The following is a 26750-nucleotide window of genomic DNA, read 5'->3' on the forward strand; positions in this document are numbered from 1 at the left end:
TAATTTGAACTCCTGAGGGATCAAATTTTATACTGGAGAGGCGAATTAATGATAGTGTTAAACTCTATGGGCAATTACGAGAGCCAATAAGGTTACTAATTTAGACGAAAGTTGTTCTATAACACCGCGTTATAGGACGAGTTTTTCAAGTAGTCTATTAAGTGTTGAAGAAATCCTAAAATTTCCGCGGAAGTAGGAGAAAAGGGATCCACCTGCTGCTCAACACAATATGTAGCGACTAATGGGCTGGAGCATTGTTACAATTACCGCCTCAGGGATTCCCCTCCGTAAGAAAGCTTCCCGGACAAACTTCCCGCCATCAAAGCGAGGGTTGCTGATAGTGGGTGCGTAGCTCTGAAATGAGAGGACAATAAGTTGATATCTGGCCCTAATTTCAACGGAGTTGTCGTTAAGAGTTTGTTAAAGAGAGGATAACAGGGCTGACTTGGCCAGTCTGGAACTACTATGAAGTGACAAGCCAAATATCCCGTGTTTCACACCACTGCCATTTTTGTCGTGTCAAAGTGGAAAGATGTGGATACTGAACGCTACCCATGCGATTAATATACGATATTGCTGTCGTATTGTCAATCCTCTGTAAAACCTTAGAATGGAGGAGGTGCTTTGCAAAACATTTAAGACCGTAAAGGACTGCTTTCAGCTCGAGGTAATTAATGTGTTATCTTTGCTCCTCTGGGTTCCACAACCCATGAGCCGCATGTCCCTGACAGTAAATTCCCCATCCAGAAAGCGAGGCGTCAGAAAATATTTCCATTGTAAAGTGATCAGACCCAATTTCATTGCCGATGTCTGAAACTAGATGACGCTTCCACCAATGTAAATCTTGTTTGATTTCTGGAGTTAACCCCATCCTGGCTTTGAACTTACCACCAGAATTGGTTAAGGCCAAATATTTCTCCCTTTCAAACAGTTTCGTATAAAGGAAGCCGTATTTTAGTGCGGGGCAGATTGAAATTAACGTACCAATAAGTTCTGCAAACTTTTTAATGCTGCAACTTGTCTTATTCTCCAGGGTGGCTATTAAATGTAACTAGTTTTGTCCGGCGGGAGTCTTAGACGCATGTCGAGAATAAATCCCAAAAATCGGCAGCTCTATGAGGGTTCTAAGATGCTTTTTTCAGTGTTAATCGTAAAACCCAAAGACTCAAGCAAATGCACTGTGAAGTTAACACTCGTGCGGCATTCGTCGATGGCGCTGGCAAGAAGCAAGAAATCGTCTAAAAAGAAACGCAAATATTTTCTATCCGAAGGCTGAATAGGTAGAGCAAAATATGCGTCACGGAGGTCCACTGTCGCCATATAGTAGTGCCGTTGTATGAGTCTACTTGCTGTACGAATGTCTTCCATCTGTTTTTAACGTTCGGTTTACTGACCAAAAAAAACGCGAGAAATAAACTCTGGTCTACACAAGGTTCACATTGAACAATTGCACCCTGTCGAAGCAGGGATTTGACTTCCTACTGCATTGTGGCGAAAACGGCTTTGCGACAGGGACCTGCCGTTGAACCGGAGGTCTACTAAAAGGTAAGGGATAGCCTCTGAGCCAGTTAAGGACAACTGGATCACTGGCTATCTGTCGCCAAGCTGGTACAAAATATTTCAGCCTACCGGCTGGTCGTTTATTCACCTGACTTAAGGCCGGCGATATCGGTAGGTTGTTGTCCTTGAGGTGCTGCCTGTCTGTCTCCTCCCCCCCCCCCTCTTTGATGAGACGGGCCCCTCCGGTTTTCTGGAAAACTGGTTGAGGCCTGCGTTGACAGAGAGACTCGTGAGGCAGGACCTGAAGCTGTGCGAATAGTGCTGCTGGGATTTTTTTGGCGGATACGGAACGGCTCTTTGAGTCGCTCGCATTTCGCTGTCAAGGGATTCCAAACTCTTCCTCTTCTTAAATTCCTCAGAGACGTTTGCGCCAAGCAAATATCGCCCTGGGGGAATTTGACTGACGACGTCCCTTACAGTAGCACATAAATGTGGGAGGATAAGGTCTCGTCTCGTAAGGCTTAAGGTGCGAAATACGTCCATGACGAGTTTGGCCGAGTCCATTACTAAAACTCCAAGTGAAGCCCTATTCTCACTGGAGAGACCGATGCACTTCCACAGAGCCTTTAAAAGTTCGGAGTGGGCGGCGAGACTGGACAGCAAGCTGTCTTGTTTGGTTTTTAAATGAAAATCATGAGCTTTACCAGTGGAATTTAAAATAGACGATATTTCACCATCCAACTCTGGACTGGTGAAGGCGTCTTGGTCTTTAGGCGGGGGGTACTGCTCAAGCAGCTTGGAACGTTCGTCCTTTTTTAAACCCTTGGCGAGAACCTCCGTCCAGGTGGTCAGCAGGCGCTGTGGAATAACTGGCTCCTTAGCGACAGTATTTGTAGGCTCCACTCCGAGCTTGAGGAGGAATTCTTCGGGTAATTCCTCGTCGTGAATGAGTAAAGGAGGAGAGTCTGGTGGTTTATTAGGCGCCGGTTTGGTGTCCGGGGTAAGACTGCTGGAATTTTGATTCCCCATGGGAGAGGTGCTTTGACCAATTTGGTAAGCTGGGATCCTGTCCCGGTATAAGACGTCAGAGACGCGAGACCTCAACGATGAGCACGCACTTGGAAGGGCTGTGGCCCCCGGCTCTCCCGATCGCGATCGGGAGGAGCTCCGAGAAAGGCGCATGTTGTCGGCCCGAACCTGAAGTGCTGCGGGACGGGGAACGTTCAACACACCGTGTATGTCGACTACTAGATGGACGAACAGGTTGCGCCACATGGCGCTTTGAGGTTAGGAGCGTTTCAAGGCGTGCTAGGCGACGTTCCAACTCATGTCTCTTTACGTGAGGGGAACGCGAACGTCGACGATGCTTAGTTTTACCCATTTGACTAGAAAAAAATAGGGTAAATACTTACCTGTAGTGTTGTATATTAACTTTTATAGGAAATCTCTATTTGTTTAAAGTTGTTTATTCTACGATTCTTCATACATTCTAGCGTACAGGTCTTAAACCTAACCTCACATTCTTACTTATTCCTAAAGCTGGCTTTACCTCCTTTTTCTCGTAAAGCCGCGCTTACACTACACTACATGTAGCAAGAAGTAAAGAGTGAGGTTATATAAACCGTGCTGGCGGGCTCGCGCAACGAAGCATTATGAGCGCGTCTTTCCACAGGTGGGATGATGGGTAACGGCAGAGACTTTAAATATGTATAGACCGGCTATGTGGCCTAAAACTTGAAGCGGGCAGTCGCCATATTGCTTAGTCCCAAAATCGCGCCAAATTTAAAATCTCAACAATTTCAAAATATAAAAACACGATCTTAACAAGTTTATTTGAAATAGTAAGGTGTTGCCGATGAAATGAAATACCTTTTTGACCACTACTTTTTTGTTTCGAATTACGATACCACCGTACACCACAGCTTACTGGCATTTTCGTTCAAAGTTCACTTAGTTTATTAAATACTGTCGTAACAAACGCGACACCATTGACCAGGAGCTAGGTCCAATAAAAAAAAAAAAAAACAACAAATAACAGCTACACTCAGCACCCAACAAACAGACTTTGCTACATCTGTTAACGAAAACTCGAAAACTGAGAACTGAGATAGCTCCGGTTATAGGTTAAGTTGGGTCAGGATTGACAGAAAGGGACCAGCAATGGCGGCGTTTCATGTGCACGCAACTGCTTCCACAAAATACACTAGAATTTAGGGTGATAGCCGGTCTATACAAATTTAAAGTCTCTGGGTAACGGCGTAATTTTTATAGTTACTTTAAATTAGCGGGCTCGCAGCTGCGTATGCATGGCTGTCTATGAGTGATTACGGAAAGAAGGTGTGAAATACAATGTACATCATAAAATCGTGTTTTTCTTTTGATTTTGGTCTTTCATCAATTGTGTTCCATTAATTGTCAAATTTATTTCCTACTCATCTTATTAAATGGTGCGCTATGTTTCTCAAATTGTTTTACCTTCTGTCAAAACAGTTTCTTATCTTTAACAAAACAATTTCGTCGCACATCAGCCAATGTGGACAGCAATTTAATATTCAACCAAACACTGTTAGAAAAATTTACTCGACTAATCAAGTTAAGGAGAAAAGAAATGCTGTTCAGTTCCCGAAAAAGTTAACTGAACAACAGAAAGAACAAATATGCAATTGTGTTAATAAAGACTGTGTTTAACTCTTACGGAAAATCACCAAGTAACTGCAGCGCAAACAAAGTTAAAGGTCAGCTGACAGGTCGTAATTAGTCGATTACGATTTTTTAAAACCTTATTGAATCACTTACAAGAAGACAATTTTAGAGGGGCACGGACATATTTTAATGAACAATGTAAGATTTCACCGAATTGGAAAAATTCAACAATTGATACAAACCCACGGAGTTTTTCCTGTATTTCTACCTCGATATAGGACTTTTCTTAACAAAGTATCTCAAAACTAGGTCGAAGAGTGGTAATGACGTGTGCAGCCCCCTTTGAAATCTACAGATCAAACCTAATTGGGAAAGTGTTTAATCCGTGGAAAGTGATTATTAAAAGAAGTCAAGCTAGAAACGAAGACGAATTTAATATCCAATATCCAAGTACACAATCCTTTTGACGGAATAATTTGTGGGGATTGCCTCAACAGAAATGAAATTTTGAACTTAAATAATTTGTTATAGGTATTTCATGATTATAGATTGACATATTTGTTAATAGTTATTTATGTTACAAGTGTTGAAAACGGTCCATTGCATTACGAAGTGAGTAATGCAATCGAGTTTTCACACGAGTATCATACAATATTTTTTGCGCTGCCTTTTTGAAAAAATAAAATTTTTCAATCGCTAATAGTATATTATGTAACGAGGACAATAAGGAGCATCTTAGCGGCCGCGTTCGGCGTAATAATGTCCGAGGCGAAAGCCGAGGATATTATGCCGAGCAAGGCCGCTAATATGCCTTATTCCGAGTTTACATATACTATTTTATCGCATACCATACCCTTTTCTTTACAAGAACAGTTCACAGAAATGTTATAAAACATTAGCCTCTCATAACTAAGAGAGCGTTGTGTTTGGTTGCTCATGACAATTTATGAATAAATAAACAACGAAAAAGAAGCTAAAAAATGGCTGGTGTGTCAAATTTACAACAAAAAGTGTTTATACCAGAAGAACTTTCACGAAAAGCGAAGACAATAACTGAGAATCTGTTACCTGTAAAGTCCCGTTCACAGTACGAAAAAGAATACGAAGCTTTTGGAAAATGGCGAGAAAGCAAACGTGCAAAGGGGGTGAACGAGGAAATCATTTTAGCGTATTTTGCAGAAAAGTCGGAACGATTGAAATCATCCTCACTTTGGGCCCATTATTCAATGCTTAAGAGCACGATTTCTGTTAACGAGAATGTTGACATTTCCAGGTATGTATTGCAGTCTTTTCCTTATCAAAAAAATATAAATTATATTTGTCAAAAATAGTTTATATCTTTCAAATAATAACTTGTGTCTATTTTCTTATTGTTTGAATTTTTTCCGCAGATTCCCAAAGTTAATCGCATTCCTAAAGCGTCAATCCACTGGCTACGAACCTAAGAAATCAAAAATCTTGTCAAGAGAGGAAGTTCGAAGATTTCTGGATACAGCACCAGACGAGACCTTTCTACTAATGAAAGTAAAGAGAAAATAGTTTTATTAGGTTAATGCTGATATTTGGCTTTACTTTTATTTAAGGCAGTGTTAATTGTGGGTATGGCTGGAGCTTGTCGGCGCAATGAATTAGTCCAAATAACAATTAAAGATGTTGATGATAGAGATTCTATGGTCGTAATCACAATACCAAATACGAAAACACACAAGCGTAGGGTGTTTGCCATTTCAGATGATGACGGAAGCAATTGTTTACCTTTATTTCGAAAGTACATGCTGTTACGAAACAAACATAGCCATATGTCATGTTTGTTCTTGAACTACCGGAATGGTAAATGTAATGCGCAGCCTGTAGGAGTCCACACCATAGCTTCCATACCTCAGAAAATCGCACAATTTCTAAATTTGGCGAACCCTGAATTGTTCACAGGCCACTGTTACCGTAGAACGTCTGCTTCACTTTTGGTCGACAGCGGAAGCGACCTTTTAGCCCTAAAACGTCATGGGGGGTGGAAGTCGTCGACGGTCGCAGAGGGCTACATCGAGGACTCAATGAATACCAAAATCGAAGCTTCGAAAAGAATCTTGGGAGGAGGGGTGCAAACTACCTCATCATCTTCAAGTACATGGGATTCTTCTGCTAGATTAGCTAACAGTACTTTTATTGAAGCCAATGTTTCAGCTAATCAAACTTTACATGTATCCAATTTGTCGTCTAAGTTTATTCCATCTATTCATTTCAACAATGTATCAGGAAGTACGTTCTACTTCTGTGACCCTCCAAAGAAGTAGAAACGCCTTCATTTGAATAAATATTATTGTAAATAGTTGTTTTGTTTAATTATAATTTGTATCACAATAGGGGCCTAGGCCGCTAAAATTAAATCTTAGGGGGCTCGGCCGCTAAAATTCAACTTATCGGTCTATCCATGGTAACATAAATTGACATTTAGCGATATGGTATGCGATAAAAGAATAAATATTACTGAACCGAAATTATGTTGGTATTGAATTTATCACCAAATACGTCAAATACCAATCTGTCAATTTGTCCGGGCTAGATTTTGAATTTCAAAGTTGAAATGGAAATTCGTGCACGTATTCAGAGAACTGCAGATAAAGCAACTGCAAATTTGTTGCCTGCAAAATACGCAAATCCACATGAAGCCGAATATCAAAAATGCATCAAGTGGTGCGAAGAAAATAAAATACGCGAATTTTCTGAAACGACGCTCTTGGTTTATTTCCAAATTAAGTCGGAAATTATGAAAGCATCCACACTGTGGACAATATATTCTATTCTGAAAAGTACTCTTGGCATCAAACATAACATAAATCATTCGAAATTTTGTAAATTAACAGCGGTTTTAAAGCGGCAGAATGACACAAGCCCAAGAAGTCTGAAATACTTACCAGTGGAAACATTTTTATATATGGCTCCAGATCAGAGAGAATCTTGTGATTATGATTCAGTGTGAGGTTGTTAATAACTTCAAGTTTAAATGGTTTTCTTAATTAACAAGAACTACTAACAAACAGTAGGTAGTAACATAATAGTTGTCAACAACATAAATCAAACCACCGATTAGTGTCAACTGTCAAATTACTACAAATCTAAATTTTGATCAACAAATTCCCCTATTTAAGATTACAACTTAAATTGCACTTTTTTTAAATTTCGAGCCACTTTTTGTTATAATAACTTTATATACATGATTATCAATTAGTAGTAATTATTTTGTGATAATCAATTTATTTTTTCAAAGCTTAAATTCCTCGTTTGTATTTTGCAGCACTAGATCCTTTTTTGAGACAGGACATTTCTCGTTCTTGAAATACGGTCGAACAAATTCAGTTTTTTTTTAATTCTATTTTTTTTAATATAAATCTTATAATTAAAGTATGTAATAATATCTCTCAAAGGTAAAGGTAACATTGTTTTTAATAGATAGAGCAAAATTACCGTCCCTGATATGATCAACAAAATAAAAATAAAAAAATGAGGCGGCGGATGGTAATAAAATATTGAAAGTCTGGCTCGGCGTAGAGATTTGGATCACCGTTGAACTAATCATTCCACGCATTTTTGGTGACTATTCGAGTTGAACCATCATTATTCATTTTATTTAACGAAAGGTTTTGCTCCACATTTTACTAAGTATTCGACAATTTTTCTGTGACCTTGAGAGGAAGCTGCGTAAAGCGGTGTCTGACCATCTTCATCAGCGCGATTGATTTCGGCTCCGCATTTCACCAGGCATTCGACAATTTTTTCGTGACCTTGAGAGGAAGCTGTATAAAGCGGTGTCCAACCATATTTATTAGCGTGATTGATTTCGGCTCCGCATTTCACCAGGCATTCGACAATTTTTCCGTGACCTTGAGAGGAAGCTGCGTAAAGCGGTGTCTGACCATCTTCGTCAGCGCGATTGATTTCGGCTCCGCATTTCACCAGGCATTCGACAATTTTTTCGTGACCTTGAAAGGAAGCTTCGCCCAGCAATGTGTTCTCATATGTATTAGCTGGATTAATTTTTGCTCCGCAATTCACCAGGCATTCGACAATTTCTTCGTGACCTCGAGAGGAAGCAAAGTAAAGCGGTGTCTGACCAGCTTTATCAGCGCGATTGATTTCGGCTCCGCATTTCACCAGGCATTCGACAATTTTTCCGTGACCTTGAGAGGAAGCTGTATAAAGCGGTGTCCAACCATCTTCATCAGCGCGATTGATTTCGGCTCCGCATTTCACCAGGCATTCGACAATTTTTTCGTGACCTTGAAAGGAAGCTGCGTAAAGCGGTGTCCGACCACCTTGATTAGCGCGATTGATTTCGGCTCCGCATTTCACCAGGCATTCGACAATTTTTTCGTGACCTTGAAAGGAAGCTGCGTAAAGCGGTGTCCGACCACCTTGATTAGCGCGATTGATTTCGGCTCCGCATTTCACCAGGCATTCGACAATTTTTTCGTGACCTTGAAAGGAAGCTGCGTAAAGCGGTATCCGACCACCTTGATTAGCGCGATTGATTTCGGCTCCGCATTTCACCAGGCATTCGACAATTTTTTCGTGACCTTGAAAGGAAGCTGCATAAAGCGGTGTCTCACCATCTTCATCAGCGCGATTGATTTCGGCTCCGCATTTCACCAGGCATTCGACAATTTTTTCGTGACCTTGAAAGGAAGCTGCGTAAAGCGGTGTCTCACCATCTTCATCAGCGCGATTGATTTTGGCTCCGCATTTCACCAGGCATTCGACAATTTTTTCGTGACCTTGAAAGGAAGCTGCGTAAAGCGGTGTCTGACCATAATAATTATCAGCGCGATTGATTTCGGCTCCGCATTTCACCAGGCATTTGACAATTTTTTCGTGACCTTGAGAGGAAGCTGTATAAAGCGGTGTCCGACCATATTTATTAGCGCGATTGATTTCGGCTCCGTATTTGACCAAGTACTCTACAACTGTTACGTGCCCCTTTTGAGAAGCTATTATAAGAGGCGTACTATCATCGAATTCAACACTAAAATTTACTTCATTATTAGAAATACTCGAAGATGAGAATAATATTTTAAAGGCTTCTGCGTATCCGTGCAAAGCGACAAAAAATAAAATATTAATTTTGTCTGTTAGACTATACGAATCTTCCAATTGTAATTTACGTGTTTGTAATAATTCCAGTTCCGCTCCCAAACTTTCGCTTTCTTGTGCCCATGTTAAAGGTGTGATTTTATGTAAAGAATCTTGTTCTAATATTTCACATTTATCTAACAAAAACAATAACGCTTTAAAATATTCTTCCGTTTCTAATGGACTACTACTCATAATTTCCCCATTTGCCTTAATAACATAACCTCCAGATTCGGTTTGTACATTTAAACGCCTATGTCTTCGTCCCCAAGAACAAATGAGATGTAAGGCACTTCTTCCACACTCATCTTTACGTTTTATTATTTCGTCGTCAAAGTTCTCCACTTCATCAAAATTTCTGTATAAAATCGCGATGTGAACCGGTGAATTTTTACCAGTTATCATGTCGAAGAAAAAGCGTACATTGTTATACTTTTGATCAAAAAATATGTCTCTGCGTGTCATTTTAAAATTTTTAGAAAAATATAAGGCAACAAAATATTCGGCAAATGAAGCATGTGCAAATTGCGGAATGCCGTTTTGTAGTCCAGTCACGATACCGATAGTTGCGAAATCTTCAGAAACAGAATCTATATCTTGAGAACAATCTATCTTTAATTGTTGCAAAACATCTTCAGGAAATATCACTTTGAGTGCCAACTTTTCATACTGTTTTAATTTCTCTTCCTTCTTTTTTCTTACATCTTCTTCCCAAAAAATATTGTTTACAGGCACTTTATCTCCGTAGAAAAACTTAAATTTTCCTTCAATAAAGTAACGATACATGTCAGTCAGCAGAAATTTATTTTTCAATAACTCTAAATATGTTTCCTTATTTTTAAGTAATACGTCTGTAAGCATAAAAATTTGAAGAGGGATTCCCAATATATCGATGTGTTTTGTAAATGCAAACGTGGATTTAATTTTGTCGATGGTAAGTTTCATATCTTCAGACGCAATAAAACTGTTAAGACGTTTCTTAATATAATCTTCTTGCTCGACTTCGGTGAGCTGATTGATACCCACTGACAGAGTATGAAATTTTTCTTCAAGAGAAGATCTCAAATGTTGCCTTGCAGTAACCCACTGAATGCAACCTTTTTGTGATAACATAAGAATGAGGTCTAAAGTACCATTTAAATAGTGAGTAAATATTTCATCAAGAGCGTCCCATACATAAACCACATTTCCTTGCTTTAAACACATTATAAAGAATTCTCGATCCAACCCAGCGAGGCCTCGATATTTTTCGTTTAAAATAAATGTTTCGAATAGTAAATCTGTTGATTTTTCAGACTTTGGTAAATTTTTAAAGAAAGACATAACATCTTGAGCACTCAGAATCACGGTCCAATATCTCGCACAACAGTTGTTTTTTAGACTCTTCGTTAACTCGGTTTTGCCCATTCCTGGGTCACCTGTTATGAGATGTATGTTGTTGCTGAATTCGGAAGACCAAATTTCGTTTTCGTTTTTGGAACGACCAGGTAATTTATATTTTCGCAGTTCATCAACAGAGCCTTTGCTTCGAATCCATTCTAAGTTTGGTTTGTTAGAAAATTTAAAATAGTGTACAGTTTTGGATGTTGGTGTTTTAGAGCATATTTTTTGAAAATCGGAATCGCAACAATTATTTTTACTCCTTATAAAAATTGGATTATCAAAAATTTTGGAGTCTGTATTACTTAAAAAACCCTCGATGTCTGTTAGAGTATACTTTTTAGATATTTTCAATTGCTGCGAATTGCCTTGGCAATTTAAAATGATAACAGTATTTTGATCAACATGTTCTAAATATTCAATATTTATAATATTGACTGACAAATATCTGTCGATATAAAGACTGGGAAAAACTTCCTTTTGTCCATCTATATGGTATGGACCATTTGCCATCTCTAAAAGTTTTTCCACAGTAACATGTTTGAAAACTTCTTCATTTTTTTCGAAAGCTGTCGCCAAATTCAGTGTTTCTTTTCCTTGTAAAGAAATGGTGAAATTTTGCAACACTTTTTCATACAATTCGCCTTTTGATTTCAAGTTGGATAAGTTTTGAAAGACAGATCGTTCTTTCATCCATTCTTCATATTTTCCTTCGCCAAGTATAATAAATTTTGCATCTGGACAGAGGTTAATAGCTTTCTCCATATTGATGTGTTCTTTCACAATAAGCGGACTTTTCTCCATCAGCCAAAGCAACTGTGTCAACAAATTTGCATCCAGATTTTCGACACCACTTATGTAATTTGAAGAAAGAGAATAAAGTGATCGAATTTTGTTTAGTTCCTTATGGTCAAGGCTTTTGTTCAAGTCGCCCCACAAGTTTTTAATTGCGTTGCTGCCTTCTTTCTCTAACAACGTAATCTTGAACGAACAAATAGCCTCTCGAAGTATTTTCATTTCTTCTGTGACTGAACCAAAAACAAATGGTTCGATCTGAGATGAAAGCAAACGAAGTGCTATTGCATGTTGCATTATTCTTTTGTTTAGTTTTTCTTTTTTTTTTTCTTTCAAACTCCATTCCGATATCACGTCGAAGTATTTCTTGAAAGTTTCTTCATTAGAGCAAAACATCTCAGTAAATTTATCCATTGTTGATTTTTTAAGAGCTTCAAAACCTTCTTGGTTTGTGTAAAGACGAAAGCGCTCGAAGAATGTTTGGTACTGCTGAATTTTTTCAGAATTTTGTTTAGTCCATTCGTCCTCTACGATTTGAAATGTATGATAATAATTTATATTTTCAGAAATTCTTAAAACTTCGAAATCATCTCCTGAAACTGTCTTTTTAATGACCTTCACGTAAAACTCTTCCCCTTCTAGTTTAAATTTTGTTTCCTTTGAAGTTGTAAAGCTGTTTGTGGTGAATAAGATAAATTCTTGCACTTCGCCTTGAACCTCGTGAGCAGATTTGAAATATTTTATTAAACTAAAGTCTCCCTTTTCGCCTGCCAGTTGCTTTATATATAATTGTTTTTTTTCATTACTGTGTTTTAATTGCAGTGCTTTTGTTTTTATTCCGCTATCTGTCTCAATTTCAATAACCACGTCATCAAAATCACCAAAATTTTTATCGTTCGAAGAAATGTAGAAATCTCTTATTTCACTGTCGCTTATCAATTGTAGTGCGACTTTAGCGGTAACCAAATCTTCATATTTTTTGCCCTTGTCGGTGGTTCCTGCCCGTTTTTCAAAAACCTGTAATAGAAATCAACAATGTGAATAAATCGAAAATAGTTGTAAATCATTTAAAAATTAGACGTCGAAATAGTTCTAAGTTTTTTTTATGCTTTTGCAGATATAAATGCAGACATGTCTTGTTTGAGTTATTTTTTCTGGTACAAAATAACGGCCAAAACGTATATTTCATCATAAATAAATTTACCTTATGCGACGAAGTTTTATTTCTTTCGCCATCTGTTGCTTGTCCAGCCGGGTTTCCTGGAACTATATTTTCTTCGGTATTTCCCTTAATTTGATGACTGTCTTCAGATAGAGCAGCTTGCTTGTTTGGAGTGTCTTCTATTCCTGTTAGATCTGTCCGCTAAAAATAATTTAATTAACAAAGTTATTATCGCGTTTCTGCCAAAACATTGTTAAAATTATTTTAGCTAATTTTAACAATTAACTAGAATAATTTTGAAACTAAAGTTTCAAAAGTTTCATCATTTTTCTTAGAGCTGAAATAATGGACCGTGAATAAGAAACATGAAATTTTCGAGAAGATGACATTATCTGGTAAAAAAATTGATCTGAACACATGGTGCACAAAAAATTAAAAATTTTACATTTTTCTTAATACGTTTTTTACCTTCTCTGGTAAAATTGTGTAGTTTTAATTAATTTTTATACTATAATACAATACAATACAGTTCTATACTATGTTGCCTACGTTGAATATTGAAGTTCAGGTACTTGTCTTTGTAAAAATGTAATAAGTAAATTGAAAATAGAAATTAATAACCAAATGAATTTGAGGACAGTTTTGATCGATCCAAATTTATAATACCTTTAACGCAGAAGTAGTATTCTCCTCGGGTTGCGAAGTGTGTAGCAACTTTTCTTGATTTCTTCGTCTCTTTTGTTCTAATTCCTCTCTTATTAATGTTCTGATTTCTTCGTCGGAGTCCATGGCGACAGATTTGAATGTGTATGCTGAGAAAAATATCAATGAGTCAAGTAAACTAGCGACGGTCAGAAAACATATAGATACTAATATGTATCATTTTTCGATAATAAAACTAAAAATGAATTATACTAGGTAAAAAACTTGATAAAAATGACTCATGTTGTCAAAAGTGGGAATCGTGATTATAGAATCTGTACAGTAAAAAAAATAAATAATTTTGGTCGTTTAAAAATTAAAATCAGAATGCCGACGATAGTTTTGCTTCGAGTCGGGAAGACTAAAGTACTTTATGTCTTTATTGAAAATTGACTCGATTTCTAAGGTAAGCTCATAAAATTCTAAACCACTTTCACATGACTTTTTTAATATTTTTGAAAATAGAAAAATTTCTATAACTTAGAATCTGTCTCCAAAGTTTGTAAAAGTAAATTTGACTTAAATGTGGAAATGATGTAGGGGTTTAATAATGTGTTCATATTTTTAACGATACATATGCGGATTATTGTAAACAAAAGGTGAATTTCTTAGAAGCAAGTTTTGGATTTAGTGGCGCTAGTAATATTTATATTTTTGAGAACTGTACACAATTTGAAAATCTTGAGAAGAGCGAATGGAAATCTTGTTAATATTTATGCATAGAGAAAAATGATGTAGATCTTTATCAACTAAAATTAATAATATAATACTTTAGTGCCAACAGGTAACAATACATCCCGTTACAGAGAAAACATCAACAATGATTTTGAAGTAGTGCAGTAAATGCAAAGAAAAGGAAGAAAATACGTAAATTCGACCAGTTTCCTCCACCAATGATTGATTAGTGAACGCCCGACCTGGACCAGAGTTGAGAATTTTGACGATTCTACCATACGGTGAGGTTGTAAGTTACTATCAGGATTTACTTCAGATGAACCATAGGACAAACATTTCAGGAACTTACGTTGGACGGATTCTATATTTTTTACATGGATTTCGTAAATTGGAAACCATATTTAGGGTCCTTATGATTGAAGATCGAGAAAAATAAAAATTAAACTTGAGTTTTTTTTTAGTGCTTATAAGTTTATAATGATAAGATGAGCCTAAAACACAGTTTGTATTAAATGGGCTTAATTTAAATGCATCAACTCAGAAGAAGTGCCACTAGAACACTAATTTGGAGGTTTACCAGAGGTAGAAATGCAAGTTTTAGGTCAAGTTTTGCATATATTGGTCGGAGCAATTGCAAGTGACGATGGATGATTATTATGTGCCTATGTACAATAAAAAATATGCGTACATTCTTAATTCTGACTATCATCTTCCACTTACCCGTCGGGAAGTGTACTTATTTTTACGATACAACTAAAGTATTACTTTTTTTACTATAAACTTTTAAATCATCCTTATTAAAATAATCACCAATTTTTTTAACGGCGTTCCATAAATATTATATTCTAAAGGTGGGGTTAGCATATCTGATAAGTTAGTGTTATCAAAAGCAAGACCTTCAAGTTATGGAAAATCCAAAACCTGATAAATGGCTAATTTCATAAATTCTAGTGTTTGAATATTAGATCTCCGTTTTTCATACGTAAATTTAGATTCATTAGCGCAAGTAGTAATGAAGTAAAATAAAAAAGAGCAAACCAAAAATAAACTGATCACTGCAAAATATGCCATTTAATTCTAACCGTATAAGTGAAAATTTCACTCATATATTAACAAATTGCTAAAGAGCAAATATTTTAGGGCGGGCTAAATGACTATGAGATTAATTTAAAGCAGAAAACAATATTCCTAAACTAATTTTTATTTTTGGGTGGATACTACAAGTAAATATTTTAAAAGCTAGATTTAAGATAACGATAAACATAAAGTGTGTATTGACGACATTGTATCTTATTTAAGTTGTAATTCATATTTATTTACTTGTTTCCATTTGCGTCGTAATACCTAAGATATAATCTTTTTTCTAAGAATTGGTTTCGCACTTATTTATATTAAGTACATTACAGAAATATTGAGCGTAAGCTAAGTAATATAGTAATTGAGTTCACCAGGTGATTTAGCACTATCAAATTTTCTCGGCGTTTCACGACCCCTAGAGAGGGCCGTAGCTAAAGGGATGCGAAGGGATGCTAAGCCTCCCTTAGAGAAATGTTTGCTTCTTAGACAAGTTATAATAACCCAATGTGAATTACAATAATAATAAAAAGTCAAATCGTCAGGACAAGTTGAGGGAACGAACGGAAAACAAAGACGTTTCTCAAATAAAAAACGGCGAATTGTTCTGTAAAGCCTGTGTAAATTCTTAATGTTTGCACAGTTCATTGTGATGTTCAAAGATCTTTCTCTAGACAAAAAAATGTCTTAGCAGACAAATGGAAAAATTTTTCTGCAGAAAATTTTGAAAAACATCTAATTTGTTATGCAAATTTTAACTATTTAGGATTAGAATCGCTGATTATGTGAAATAATAAAATATATACCGGGTGAGTATAAAGTCCCGGAACGGTCGAATAGTTTGCTTATTTTAAAAGTTCTTTTTCTTAAATTTGCTTTGGATATACCGGCTTTCTGGAAAATGGCGGATTAACTCTTCAGTACGTTATATGCGGGGGTTTCGGGAGTCCCAAAAAAATAATAAAAAATCCTTTATAATGCAGATAACGAAAAAAACGTGATTTTATAAAAGTAAAATTGGCAACACTGTACACACCTAATGTGTGAATACCTCCGGCTTATTTTCTGGTTTCCTAATAATGATGCTGACTGAAATCCACCTTCGCTTGATATCAGGCAAACATTGTTGTCAAATGGAAATTTATCAAATTATTACAAAAACAACACAACCATATCTTTGTGCATTCTAACTGAAATGGTAATTAAACATGGTCATGGGCGAGAAAAATAGTAACTAAAAGTTTTACTACTAGTTATTCCGATAATGAATGAGTGGTTTAGTTGTTAAACGTAGCAAAAGAAGCAATTTTAAAATCATTATAACTGACCCAAAATGTGAGAAGGAATTTTTTAAATATTTTTCCCAGACTCACCAGTTGATTGTTAAGAGCGTAGCGGAGAGTTAATCCGCCATTTTCCAGACACCCGGTATATGTAGTTGAACGTGGCGACTTTGATTTTTTTTTCTATTTTTTTGAATCAGTTTAAATAAGCATGTCGATAATTTCTGAAATTAGTTTTTTATTCTGCATCAGAAAATGTCAATAAATCTGCGTGTTCCATTAAAACAAAAAAAAAACAAAAAAAATAGGCGGCCTTGTGTGTGAAACCGAAAGCAATAAAAAAAGGCAAAATATTGTTATCAAGTGGCCATGTGTAACTATACATCCACACCAAATTTCCAAATTATAGATCTGAACGTGAACCAGACGTTGCGTAAAATTAGTTTTTCCTAAAACTTGCCTAAAGCGCCTATTTTGCCATTTTCCTGTCTAAATCCACAATTGTTATCGCTTCTTTTGGCTTTTTTTTTTAGTCTAAAATTCGCTCTTTATTTATAAGAAGTACCATTAGAACACAAATTTGGAGATCTACCCGATGTAGAAATGTAAGTTTTAAGTCTGAAGTGTTGTACTCTACATATTGATAGAAGCAATGCAAGTTATAATAAATTCGTTAATGATTATTACGTACAATAAAAAATACGCGTACATGGTAAATTCTAACTGTAATTTTCAACTTACCCGTCAGGAAGTTCACTTATGTTTGAAATTTATAATCGCAAAAACTTTTATAAAATATGTTTACAATTAACTTATTACATTATTACGGTAAACTTTTAAGTCATCCGTATTACAATAATCAGCATTTTTTTTTAATGTTGTTCCTTATATACTATATTCTAAAGGTGGGGTTAGCATATCTGATAAGTCGGTGTTATCAAGAGAAAAACCTTCGAGACCTGATAAATGACTATTTTAATGTTTTCTTCATGGTTTTTTTACATTTTTCATACCTACGCAGATTTAGATTTATTAACGAAAGTAGCAATAAAGTAAAATAAAATAAAGCAAACAAGAGATCAAGTAGTAATATGTAATTTATGGCGGGGTGAATAGCTATAAAATTAATTTAACACCAAAAATAATCTTCCTAAATTAATTTTTGTTGTTACTGATAACTATGGCGTACCAACTTGAGGTGTTTGTGGAGGAAACACTATCGGATGATTATGAAGTATAGCTTAATGTACTTGCATGCTTAAATGAGAGTGAGTTTCTTTTAATTTTTTATAATATAACATATTTACATTTTAAATTCATCGTTTTTTGGTTACATACTACAAGTAAATGCTTATTTTAAAAGCTAGATTTAAGACAACGATAAACATGAAGTGTTTGTTGGCGCCTTGGTTGAAAAATTTGCAATCAAATCAGATTTTATCTTATTTAAGTAATAATTCATATTTATCTACTTGTTTCCATTTGCGTCATAGTAGCTAAGATATGATCTATTTTCCAGGAATTGGTTTCTCAATTCATTTATATTCAATACAGTATATAAAGACAAAACTAAATTGGCAGTCAAATAGCAAAAACTTTTTGTACATCTTCTCCTTATATTGTTTAATTATAAAAAAAATAATCGCCGGAAAATTTATTGGTGCTTTTGACGGTTGATATAGAAACCGAAATTAAACAGAAGCCCTTATGTAACAAATCTCACAAGTTCAAAGACATTGTGCTCCAACATGATTATTACCTCATCGACGTCAGTGCAACATGGTTAAGTCTTTTCTTAAATTTGAAATTTAAAATTTTTTTTAAGATGAAACATTTGATAGCTGTATTGAGTACTTATTGATTAAACTTAAGAGACACAAAGGAAATTGCCGTAGGTACTTTGTACAGACCACCTGATACTAATTTTAACAATCTAAATTTGCTAATTTGTCATATCTTGTTTGGTACATCACGTAAAGTTTCAGGCATCAACGAAAAAATAGAGTTTGTACACAAGGTTAACAATCTTGAGGTTATATTCGATTCTGAATTAACATTTTCCTCCCATGTGCCTCATATCTGTAGAGTGTTACCCAAAATTTAGGCAACTTATTCCTCTAAAACATGTTCTAAATGAAAAAATTAAACTTTTACTTATAAATTCGTTGATTTTATAATATACCTTCGCACTTCCAAGAAGTTTTCAAAGTTAATGCTTGGTGTGGAATTGATGGTAACCACGTCATTGGTCCATGCATCTAAATTGTTTAAAGAATATTTTATCTCAACTGTTGGAAAACGTAAAGCTGGACATACGAAGAATAATTTGGTTTCAAAATGATGGCGCTCCCGCACATTATCAGAGAGACGTTAGGAACTATTTACATAGAGAGTTTGAACCAAGACTTATTGTTAGAGAAGAAGAGTACCCTTGGCCTGCACGGAGCCCTAATCTAAATCCATTAGATTTTTTTCTTTGGGGGAAGGTGAAAAATTACGTTAATAGTGTCCCAATCGAAAATAAAAACCACTTACGTGAAAAGATAATAGCGTCCTGCACATCTGTAACTCCCGACATGTTAGAATTCGTAGAAATTGTGAACGTAGGATAGGACTTTGTGAAGGTAGTGGAGGCAAGCATTTTGAACATTTAATATGATAAATTCGTTTTCGTTGTAATCTGATCCATTAATAAATTGAGTATTAATTTTTTCAATTTTGTCATTATTTGGCATTGACATCTTTGTCATATTTTTCTGTGATTGCTATTTTTGCTTATTAAAAAAAAAAATGGACGAAGTCGTCTCTGGGGTGTATAATATGTTGCCTATGCAAAAATTGTCAGGCGTGAACAGATAAAATGAACACCCTGTTTATATTTCTAAACCTAACCCGAGAATGACGTCTACAGTATGGAGTAGCTTAACTCCTATCTCTAAATCATGGAGCACTGCGCCCCACTTCAAGAAGACGAACTGTCCAAAATTTACTATGACCATCTATTATATCTTTCACTAATTCCATTTTTAATTGCATGGTTATTAGCTTCGATCTTGGCAATAATTGCCATGAAGATTACCTTTAACATAATAAATCTTTTTCTCTTCAACCCGGAGTTTATTTAGAGGCTAGAGAACACTCCCTAATCACCAACGATAATTGGCAACTAATAAGAGTTTACAGTAACATTAGTCATCGTGTTAGGAATTAACCGAATACGTACCTAACTATAAATTATAGAAATTTTAGCACACCTTTCAACGTTAAGTTAGAAGGAAGCGATTTGTTTAAATTGAATAGATCAGGCACCGCCTTTTCTGGCCAGTCTGTGTCAGAACCACATGGAAGTTTATATTCTACTGTCCATTCAAATTATTTACCGTCTTTTAATTTAAATTCAGATATATGTTTAAATAAGTCAAAACTTGTTAATGATACTGATTTCTCATTGTATGTTCCAACAATGTACAAGATTCATGACTATCATCAGTTGAACTTAGCTAATAAAAGTCTTAAAGAAGTGACATCTCTTATCGAAGAGAATGAAAGAAATGCTGTCCACTCATCCACACTAACCCATTATTCATTTCTGTTTTATATGTTTATCATACTAATACCATTTTATATCATATACAGGGTGCCGCATCCAAGTCTGGACATAGGGAATTAACATAGCAAATTGGTTTTCATTTTATAATATCTCCCCAGATCACTTTAAAGCTATTATTGAGTGATGCCTTTGTGGAGGTCTGGAGATCGAAGAGGGCTATCGATGCCCATTTACTGTAAAAAGGTTTTAAAAATCGTATTTTGAAATTCGCGCCCGAGCCGATTTGTCGCGAAATGTTCCGTCGCACTGTCGAAGTTCGGCGATCGTGTCTTTGGATTAATCATGCAAAATCCAAATGTCAAAGTGAAATTAGAAATTATTCTCAGAAATCAACGAACAACTCAAACTGATTTATTTTATCCAGTGTGATGTTTATTGTAGGACAAATTAAACGGAATACATGCACAAATTGATCCGTTTATTCGTCATAGTGCGAGACCCCGTCAAACGAGCCATCTCGAACTACACTCAGGCCGTATTCTGGCCTTATCCAAAAAGCCCGAGATGAAACCCCATCGGCAACATTGTGACATGTCCTGCGAGCCCGTCAAGCGAGGAATATACTCGCGCTGCCTCACTCAGTAATCACTGAACACGACTCAAATTGAATTATTTTATCCAATATGACGATTATTGTAGGTCACTTTAAACGGAATAAATGCACAAACTGCACAAAATATTTTATTAGGTTATGTTGCTGGTGTTGGTCGAGTCTTTATCACTTAAATTTCATTAGAATGCCATGTTCTACTGTGATTAGATGAGAAAGCGAGGGCCCGTTTTTCTTATTGTGTGATAAGATTTACCATCAAAGGAGCTGGCGCTTTTGAAGAGAACCTTTTAATGAACCATTTAGATAACTACAAATAACAAAACTTAACAATTGTTGATGAATGAAGTAATGAAAGATTCAACGAATCCGGAGAAGTATTGCACTATTTTCAAGAATTGGTCAAAAAGACTGCTCTCAGCAGCTGTACAGTAAGTAAGCCGATCATCAAAACTCCTACGCGTGTTGATCAGCATTTGAGTTGAAATCTGGAGACAATATTGCTGGATTGCTTGTTTGAGCGCTTCTCTGTTTGTATAGCTTGTCTGAATGCAGATGGTCGTGAAGAAATCTCCAAAGACAAAATTCCCAGGGGTTTAGATCCGGCGAATGCACAGACCAATGGGGCGGGAAAATATTGGTTTAAATAAACAACATTTATGCCAACTGTGTGGCTGGAGATTTGGTCCTGCATGTAAAAGACCTGTTGCAGATGCCGCACCCTTCGAGTCCCAGGAAGTATTTGCTGAGCCGTAATATTGTCCTACTTCTTAGCATTCAATCCAGATTCGATGAAAAAATGTGCAATGACATAATGTCCTAGAAGGCCCAGTCACACACTGACAGTTGCACGCCATTGATAACGATGGTCATGGACCACGTGAGGGTTGTGTATTGCTCAAATTTGATCGTTCTGGCGATTATAGCTTCCCTTAAGACCAAATGAGCATTCGTCAGTGAAACAAATGTTCCTCAAAAACTCTCCATCAGCCTAGATTTTCTCAAGCGTTCCTTCGTAAGACTTCATGCGTGAGAAGTAGTCAGTTTTTTGTCATGATGCTTTTTGAAACTCTTCTATCTTATCTGTTTAAGATCCCTAGAAAACATCGTGCCCACCTAATTTTATTTACTTTGAAAATAAATGTAACTTTATTTAGCGAAATATTATTTTTATTTTTGTTGTTGTTAACACAATAAACAAATAAAACAGTAATACAAAAGTTTCTGAATCCCAAAACACATTCGTAATAGAGAAAAATACTTTAAAATGTTGATGAGTCAATGTCTACATTTCTTTCTCAAAAATTTCTTGTAACGAACATGCTTCCAGGCGGCAAAAATTTCATCCCTGCTTAACAAATGTAAAATCAATTGACTTCCAATCTTTAGTGATTCGAAAAAAAAGTCTGAAATTTGCCCAAATTACCTACTAATTATGTTAACCGTTCAAGAACAAGCAGGCCCTCGCTTTTTCATCTAATCGCAGTAGAACATAGCATAACCTAATAAAATATTTTGTGCAGTTTGTGCATTTATTCCGTTTAAATTGACCTACAATAATCGTCATACTGGATAAAATAATTCAATTTGAGTCATTCAGTAATTACTGAGTGAGGCAGCGCGAGTACATTTCTAGCTTGACGGGCTCCCAGGACATGTCACAATGCTGCCGATGGGGTTTTGAGGAAGACCAGCTGCTCGAAGTCTTCATCTCCGGCTTTTTGAATACGGCCTGAGTGTAGTTCGTTTGACGGGGTCGCGCACCATGACGAATGAATGGATCAATTTGTGCATTTATTCCGTTTAATTTGTCCTACAATAATCATCACACTGGATAAAATAATTCAGTTTGAGTTTGTTGATTTCTGAGAGTAATTTCTTATTTCACTTTGACATTTGGATTTTGCACGCTTAATCCAAAGACGCGATCGCCGAACTTCGACAGTGCGACGGAACAGTTCGCGACAAATCGGATCGGGCGCGAATTTCAAAATACGATTTTTAAAACCAATCGCCATCTTAATTCCCTATATCCAGACTTGGATGCGGCACCCTGTATAAATGTTTACACTGCTATTACAAACGTTGCAATCCAGGAGACGATAAGGCTAGAATAAGTACGCGTAATTCCGTCACTAATAACATTATTTCAATGTGGTGTAGGAAAAAGACCCGACAAGTTGCACCTTTTGAGCACATTCATCTCCGAAATCTGACTCACCACACGCCAGGCATTACCACAGATGACGATGATGACGGTCATCCAGCCTACACCTGCTTCTGCCTTGAGGGCTTCACACGAACTTTCGCCTAAATATAAATGACGAAATTCTTACTAAGGGGGGAGGTGTTAAGAACCCCTATTCTTATGTAATTAATCAATTAATTAATAATATCTGGTTGACCGAGCTTCACTCACCTCGTTTGGTAGTATTAGATCAGATTAGGACAGATAAATATGCGTATAGTATGCATTTTGAAGTACACGCGCTAATTAAAAATACACATTAAAAAAGAAATTCCATAAGCAGTCTTTGTTTTAAATACTGATGAGTGACATGTAGAGATTAAAGAATAGAAAACTGGAATTATTGTTTGACATTTATTAAAATCTCATTTGTTACCCAAGTTCTCTCTCTGTCGTTCTTCTTTTTTCCTAGTTCTCTCTCTCGACTCTAGAAAAAGGTCATGGGTAGTACCGTAAAAATCTATACCAGAATTTCAAGTACATTTTAAATGTATGTTGTCCTTTTTATCTTTTTATATTTTCATTCTTTTTGTCCTTTTTATATATTCTATTTTGTCTATCTTTTCCATCCTTCCCAACCTTTCTCTCCTTCCTGTCCTTTCTGTCCTCTCGTCCTCTCGTCATCTTTTAATTTTGAATTAATCTTCCTGTTATATTATTTTTCCTGTAATTGGGTGGTTGTCTAACCCGTTGGAAATAAATGCATTATTATTATTATTATTATTATTATTATCTCATCCTCTTATCCTTTCATCCTTTCATCCTCTTATCAACACCATCATCCTCAAATACTTAGAACAGCATAATATTCAAATCCTCAAAACACGAGAATCGTCAAATCCTCAAAACATCAGATTCCTCAAATCTTCAAAACATCAGAATCCTCAAATCGTCAAAACATCAGAATTCTCAAATCCTCAGAACACCATAATCCTCAAATCCTCAGAACTCCATAATCCGAGAAAGGACGAAAAAGGACGAAAAAGGACGAAAAAGGACGAAAAAGGACGAAAAAGGACGAAAAAGGACGAATAGGACGAGAAAGGACAAAAAAGGACGAAAAGAACGAATAAGGAGGAAACAGGACGAAAAAGGACGAAAAATCACGACAAGGAAAAAAAAGGATAATAAGGGCGATAAAGGATAATAAGGACGAAAAAGGACGAGAAGGACGAAAAAGGACGGAAAGGACGAAAAAAATAAGAAGGACGAAAAAGGACAACAAAATTATAACAAGGACGAAAAAGGTCAAAAAGGACGCAGAAGGACGACAAAATTATAACAAGGACGAAAAAGGACAAAAAGGACGCAGAAGGACGAAAAAGGACGAAAAAGGACGAAAAGGACCAAAAGGACCAAAAAGGACGAGAATGATGAAAAAGGGCGAAAAAGGACGAGAAGGACAAAAAAGGACGAAAAAGGACCAGAAGGACGAAAAAGGATGAAATAGAACGAAAAGGGATAATTAGGACGAAAAATGACGAAAAGGACGAAAAAGGACGAAAAAGACGAAAAATGACGAAAACGACGAAAAAGGATGATGAGCGCGATAAAGGACGAAAAGGACGAAAAACGATGCAAAGGGCGAAAAGGACGATTTTATGAACATTATTTTACGCATGTGATGAGTTATTATAAACTTGTCGATTTTGAATTCTTAAAGCTTCGATTGCCAATGCTGTTTCTAATGCTTTATCAAAGGAGATGTTTACTAATTGAGAAATTCTTTCTCTAATGCTGGAATCTTGTAGTCCTTGGATAAATTGAGCTCATTGTAACATGTCGACCACAGATTTCGAACAAGTAAAACGAGGTTCTTTTTCTTTACATTCCGTTTTTAATTCACAATTTGTAATTAAATCATTCAATCCTTCAACGAATGTAGAAATTATTCACCTGGTTGTTAAATTCTTGAAAAGAATTTATGCTGTTCAGCTAAAACATTTTTCTTCGACATTTTTTTTATGAAACAGTATATTCCATTTACGATTTTTCGGGAAAGGGACGGGACGTTTGTGGTGTAGCTTCACTTAAAACATTAATTTAATACATTCTTTCTTTCTGTATTTTTAATTCAAAGTTCGAACCAAAACAAGAAAGTAAAAAAAAACAATAAACAAGCTAGCTACTCTAAACCGTCGACTAATTCCTTAACTGGTACTTTTTCCAGCAGATTGTTAAATATATTTTCAAACGCATTTGAAAATACTTTCGGAGATGAGTTCTGCCAGTACTCCAGACCATCTTCCCACTCTTCTTCAATCGCAATACATATATCTTCATTAAGCCGTTTATTTTTAAACAAATCTCTGAAATGTACCGTTCCTTTTTTTGCGCCCATTCTGAAAACAGTATCAACCACTTTCAGATACTTTTCGTTGTTTTTCTTGTACGTTTCCATAGTGTATATAATTTTAAACGTGGGTTTTACTGAAACAATTTTACTAGATTTTATACATTTATAGTTTGAGGTGTTACTTACTCATCGTAACAATCGCTTTGGTCGTGTTATTAACATAGATCACAATTATCCTCCCAACCAACTGGTAATCCAAGTTAAAAGTGACTTTATCATAAAAAAGAGTTATTGTTAAAGTACGTCCACTGAAGTCTAATCTGCAAGTGTTAGTTTTACAATGTCGTTAAAAAAAAAAGTCAATGCTTTAGCTTACTTTGCGTCTGTTTTTACTATTTTCGTCAGACCTGAGACTTTATAGTTGAAATATTTTTGTCGTATGCCGTTAGTTTCGTTTCCCAGTTCGCAACGTACATATTCTGGCGCTATAAACGGTTCCATTTGGGGCAAACCATAGTCGTCAATTGGTTTTTTCAACTGTTCGATGGCACCCTGAATAGCTTGGGACAAACAGCGGTCGAAATCGGGCTTTCTTATGTCGCATTTTTGAAAACCGGAAGCTGAAAATGTACTTGGTTGGAATAGGAAAAATTGCAATTTGAACAACTTACGTAATTTCTCAAAGTGGTGGCCTTTGATGAGTATCAGAAGGAAAATAAATGATGGGTTTGCTTTCATTTGTCGTTCTTGGTTGGTTATTATTATTACTTAGTTTATTACAATGTGCGTGGGGTACGGTTTACGTTTAATATTTATATATTTTTGTATCAGTTGTTCATTTGCATACGCATAATAATTTGTCGCTGCATTCAGACTTGTCAATAATATATACTGATTTCCATAAAAATCCGAAGACCTCGAAGGAGTTGAGCCATTTTGTTCATATTATCGGTCCGACAGTCATGGAAGAAATCATTAAAATTTCAACCAATCGACACAGTACTGGGGCGATTGCAGTTCCTTACCTCAGAGGGTTAGATCGCCTGCTCGTTCACCAGATTTGTCACCAATCGAACATTTGTGGGATATCATGGGCACACGTCTAGGTAACCCCGATTAATTTAAATTACCTTAGTATGTGGCTTCAGGAAGCTTGGGACGAGATCCCACAGGACACCATAAACCATCTTTCAAGCATGCCTCGCCGAGTAAATGAAGTGCATTAGAAATCACGGTGGACCCACATATTTTTGAATACATTTTTTATTTCACAAGTTTTACGCCTGTTATTTTAATCATTTATTTGGTTCGATTTAATGCACATTTGGTGAAACTTTCAGTTTTATCAGTCAACTAATTCAAGGTGTTCGGATTTTTATAGAAATCAGTAAAAGTATATGGAATATTTTGGATTTTAATGTTATCTATGTATGCGTATCTAACGATTTTGTTTCATTCATTACGTATAAACTTTTAGTAATAAGTGTATTGTTGGGAATTTCTTGACGTCGTCACTGTGCAGAAACGGATGGTTACAAAAAATAAATTTTTACGCCAAAAAGTTTCATCTTAATAAATAAAGTTGACCTGTCCGAGGATTTTTCAAGACAATGTCAATTAACGGAATTATGAATTTTGTGCAGAACTTATCAACAGTCTGCGTATGAAACAACAAAATGTATGTATATGTATGTATAAATGCTTGTTA

The 26750-nt window shown here is 35.9% G+C and overlaps 2 protein-coding genes across 4 annotated transcripts; both read right to left on the minus strand.

Annotated features, from left to right (window-relative positions):
* Positions 1–7486: 7486 nt before the first annotated feature.
* LOC135138337 (uncharacterized) lies at positions 7487–17180 on the minus strand. 3 transcript variants are annotated; one of them, XM_064068291.1, is made up of 5 exons: positions 17080–17180; positions 13271–13416; positions 12647–12805; positions 8463–12459; positions 7487–7678 (listed from the first exon to the last, which is right to left on the minus strand). In XM_064068291.1, the coding sequence occupies exons 2-5, from the start codon at positions 13391–13393 to the stop codon at positions 7620–7622; spliced, it is 4338 nt and encodes a 1445-aa protein (XP_063924361.1). In that variant the 5' UTR covers positions 13394–13416; positions 17080–17180; the 3' UTR covers positions 7487–7619. The 3 variants fall into 3 exon arrangements, with proteins under 3 accessions (XP_063924361.1, XP_063924360.1, XP_063924359.1); XM_064068290.1 differs by having other exon boundaries at positions 7869–12459; XM_064068289.1 differs by having other exon boundaries at positions 7487–12459.
* A 5467-nt stretch (positions 17181–22647) lies between these two features.
* Positions 22648–25783, minus strand: LOC135138414 (uncharacterized). Its single transcript, XM_064068385.1, has 6 exons — positions 25714–25783; positions 25419–25662; positions 25229–25362; positions 24883–25176; positions 23123–23173; positions 22648–22808 (listed from the first exon to the last, which is right to left on the minus strand). Exons 1-6 carry the CDS (start codon positions 25778–25780, stop codon positions 22648–22650), a joined length of 951 nt encoding a protein of 316 aa, XP_063924455.1. The 5' UTR covers positions 25781–25783.
* Between the last annotated feature and the right edge of the window lie 967 nt (positions 25784–26750).

Source organism: Zophobas morio, unplaced genomic scaffold, assembly GCF_036711695.1.
Source record: "Zophobas morio isolate AGI-343-1 ecotype UQ-CSIRO unplaced genomic scaffold, CSIRO_AGI_Zmor_V1 ptg000030l, whole genome shotgun sequence".
Lineage (NCBI taxonomy): Eukaryota > Metazoa > Arthropoda > Insecta > Coleoptera > Tenebrionidae > Zophobas > Zophobas morio.

Coding starts and splice junctions, on each gene's coding strand:
- LOC135138337 (XM_064068289.1), bottom strand. CDS start 13,393: ATGGACTCCGACGAAGAAATCAGAACATTAATAAGAGAGGAATTAGAA. Junction 12,806..13,270: donor ATACTACTTCTGCGTTAAAG/GTATTATAAATT, acceptor AATTATTTTTAG/CGGACAGATCTAACAGGAAT. Junction 12,460..12,646: donor ATAAAACTTCGTCGCATAAG/GTAAATTTATTT, acceptor TTTCTATTACAG/GTTTTTGAAAAACGGGCAGG.
- LOC135138414 (XM_064068385.1), bottom strand. CDS start 25,780: ATGAAAGCAAACCCATCATTTATTTTCCTTCTGATACTCATCAAAGGC. Junction 25,363..25,418: donor ATAGTAAAAACAGACGCAAA/GTAAGCTAAAGC, acceptor TAACACTTGCAG/ATTAGACTTCAGTGGACGTA. Junction 23,174..24,882: donor AGTTAAGGAATTAGTCGACG/GTTTAGAGTAGC, acceptor ACCTTTTTCTAG/AGTCGAGAGAGAGAACTAGG.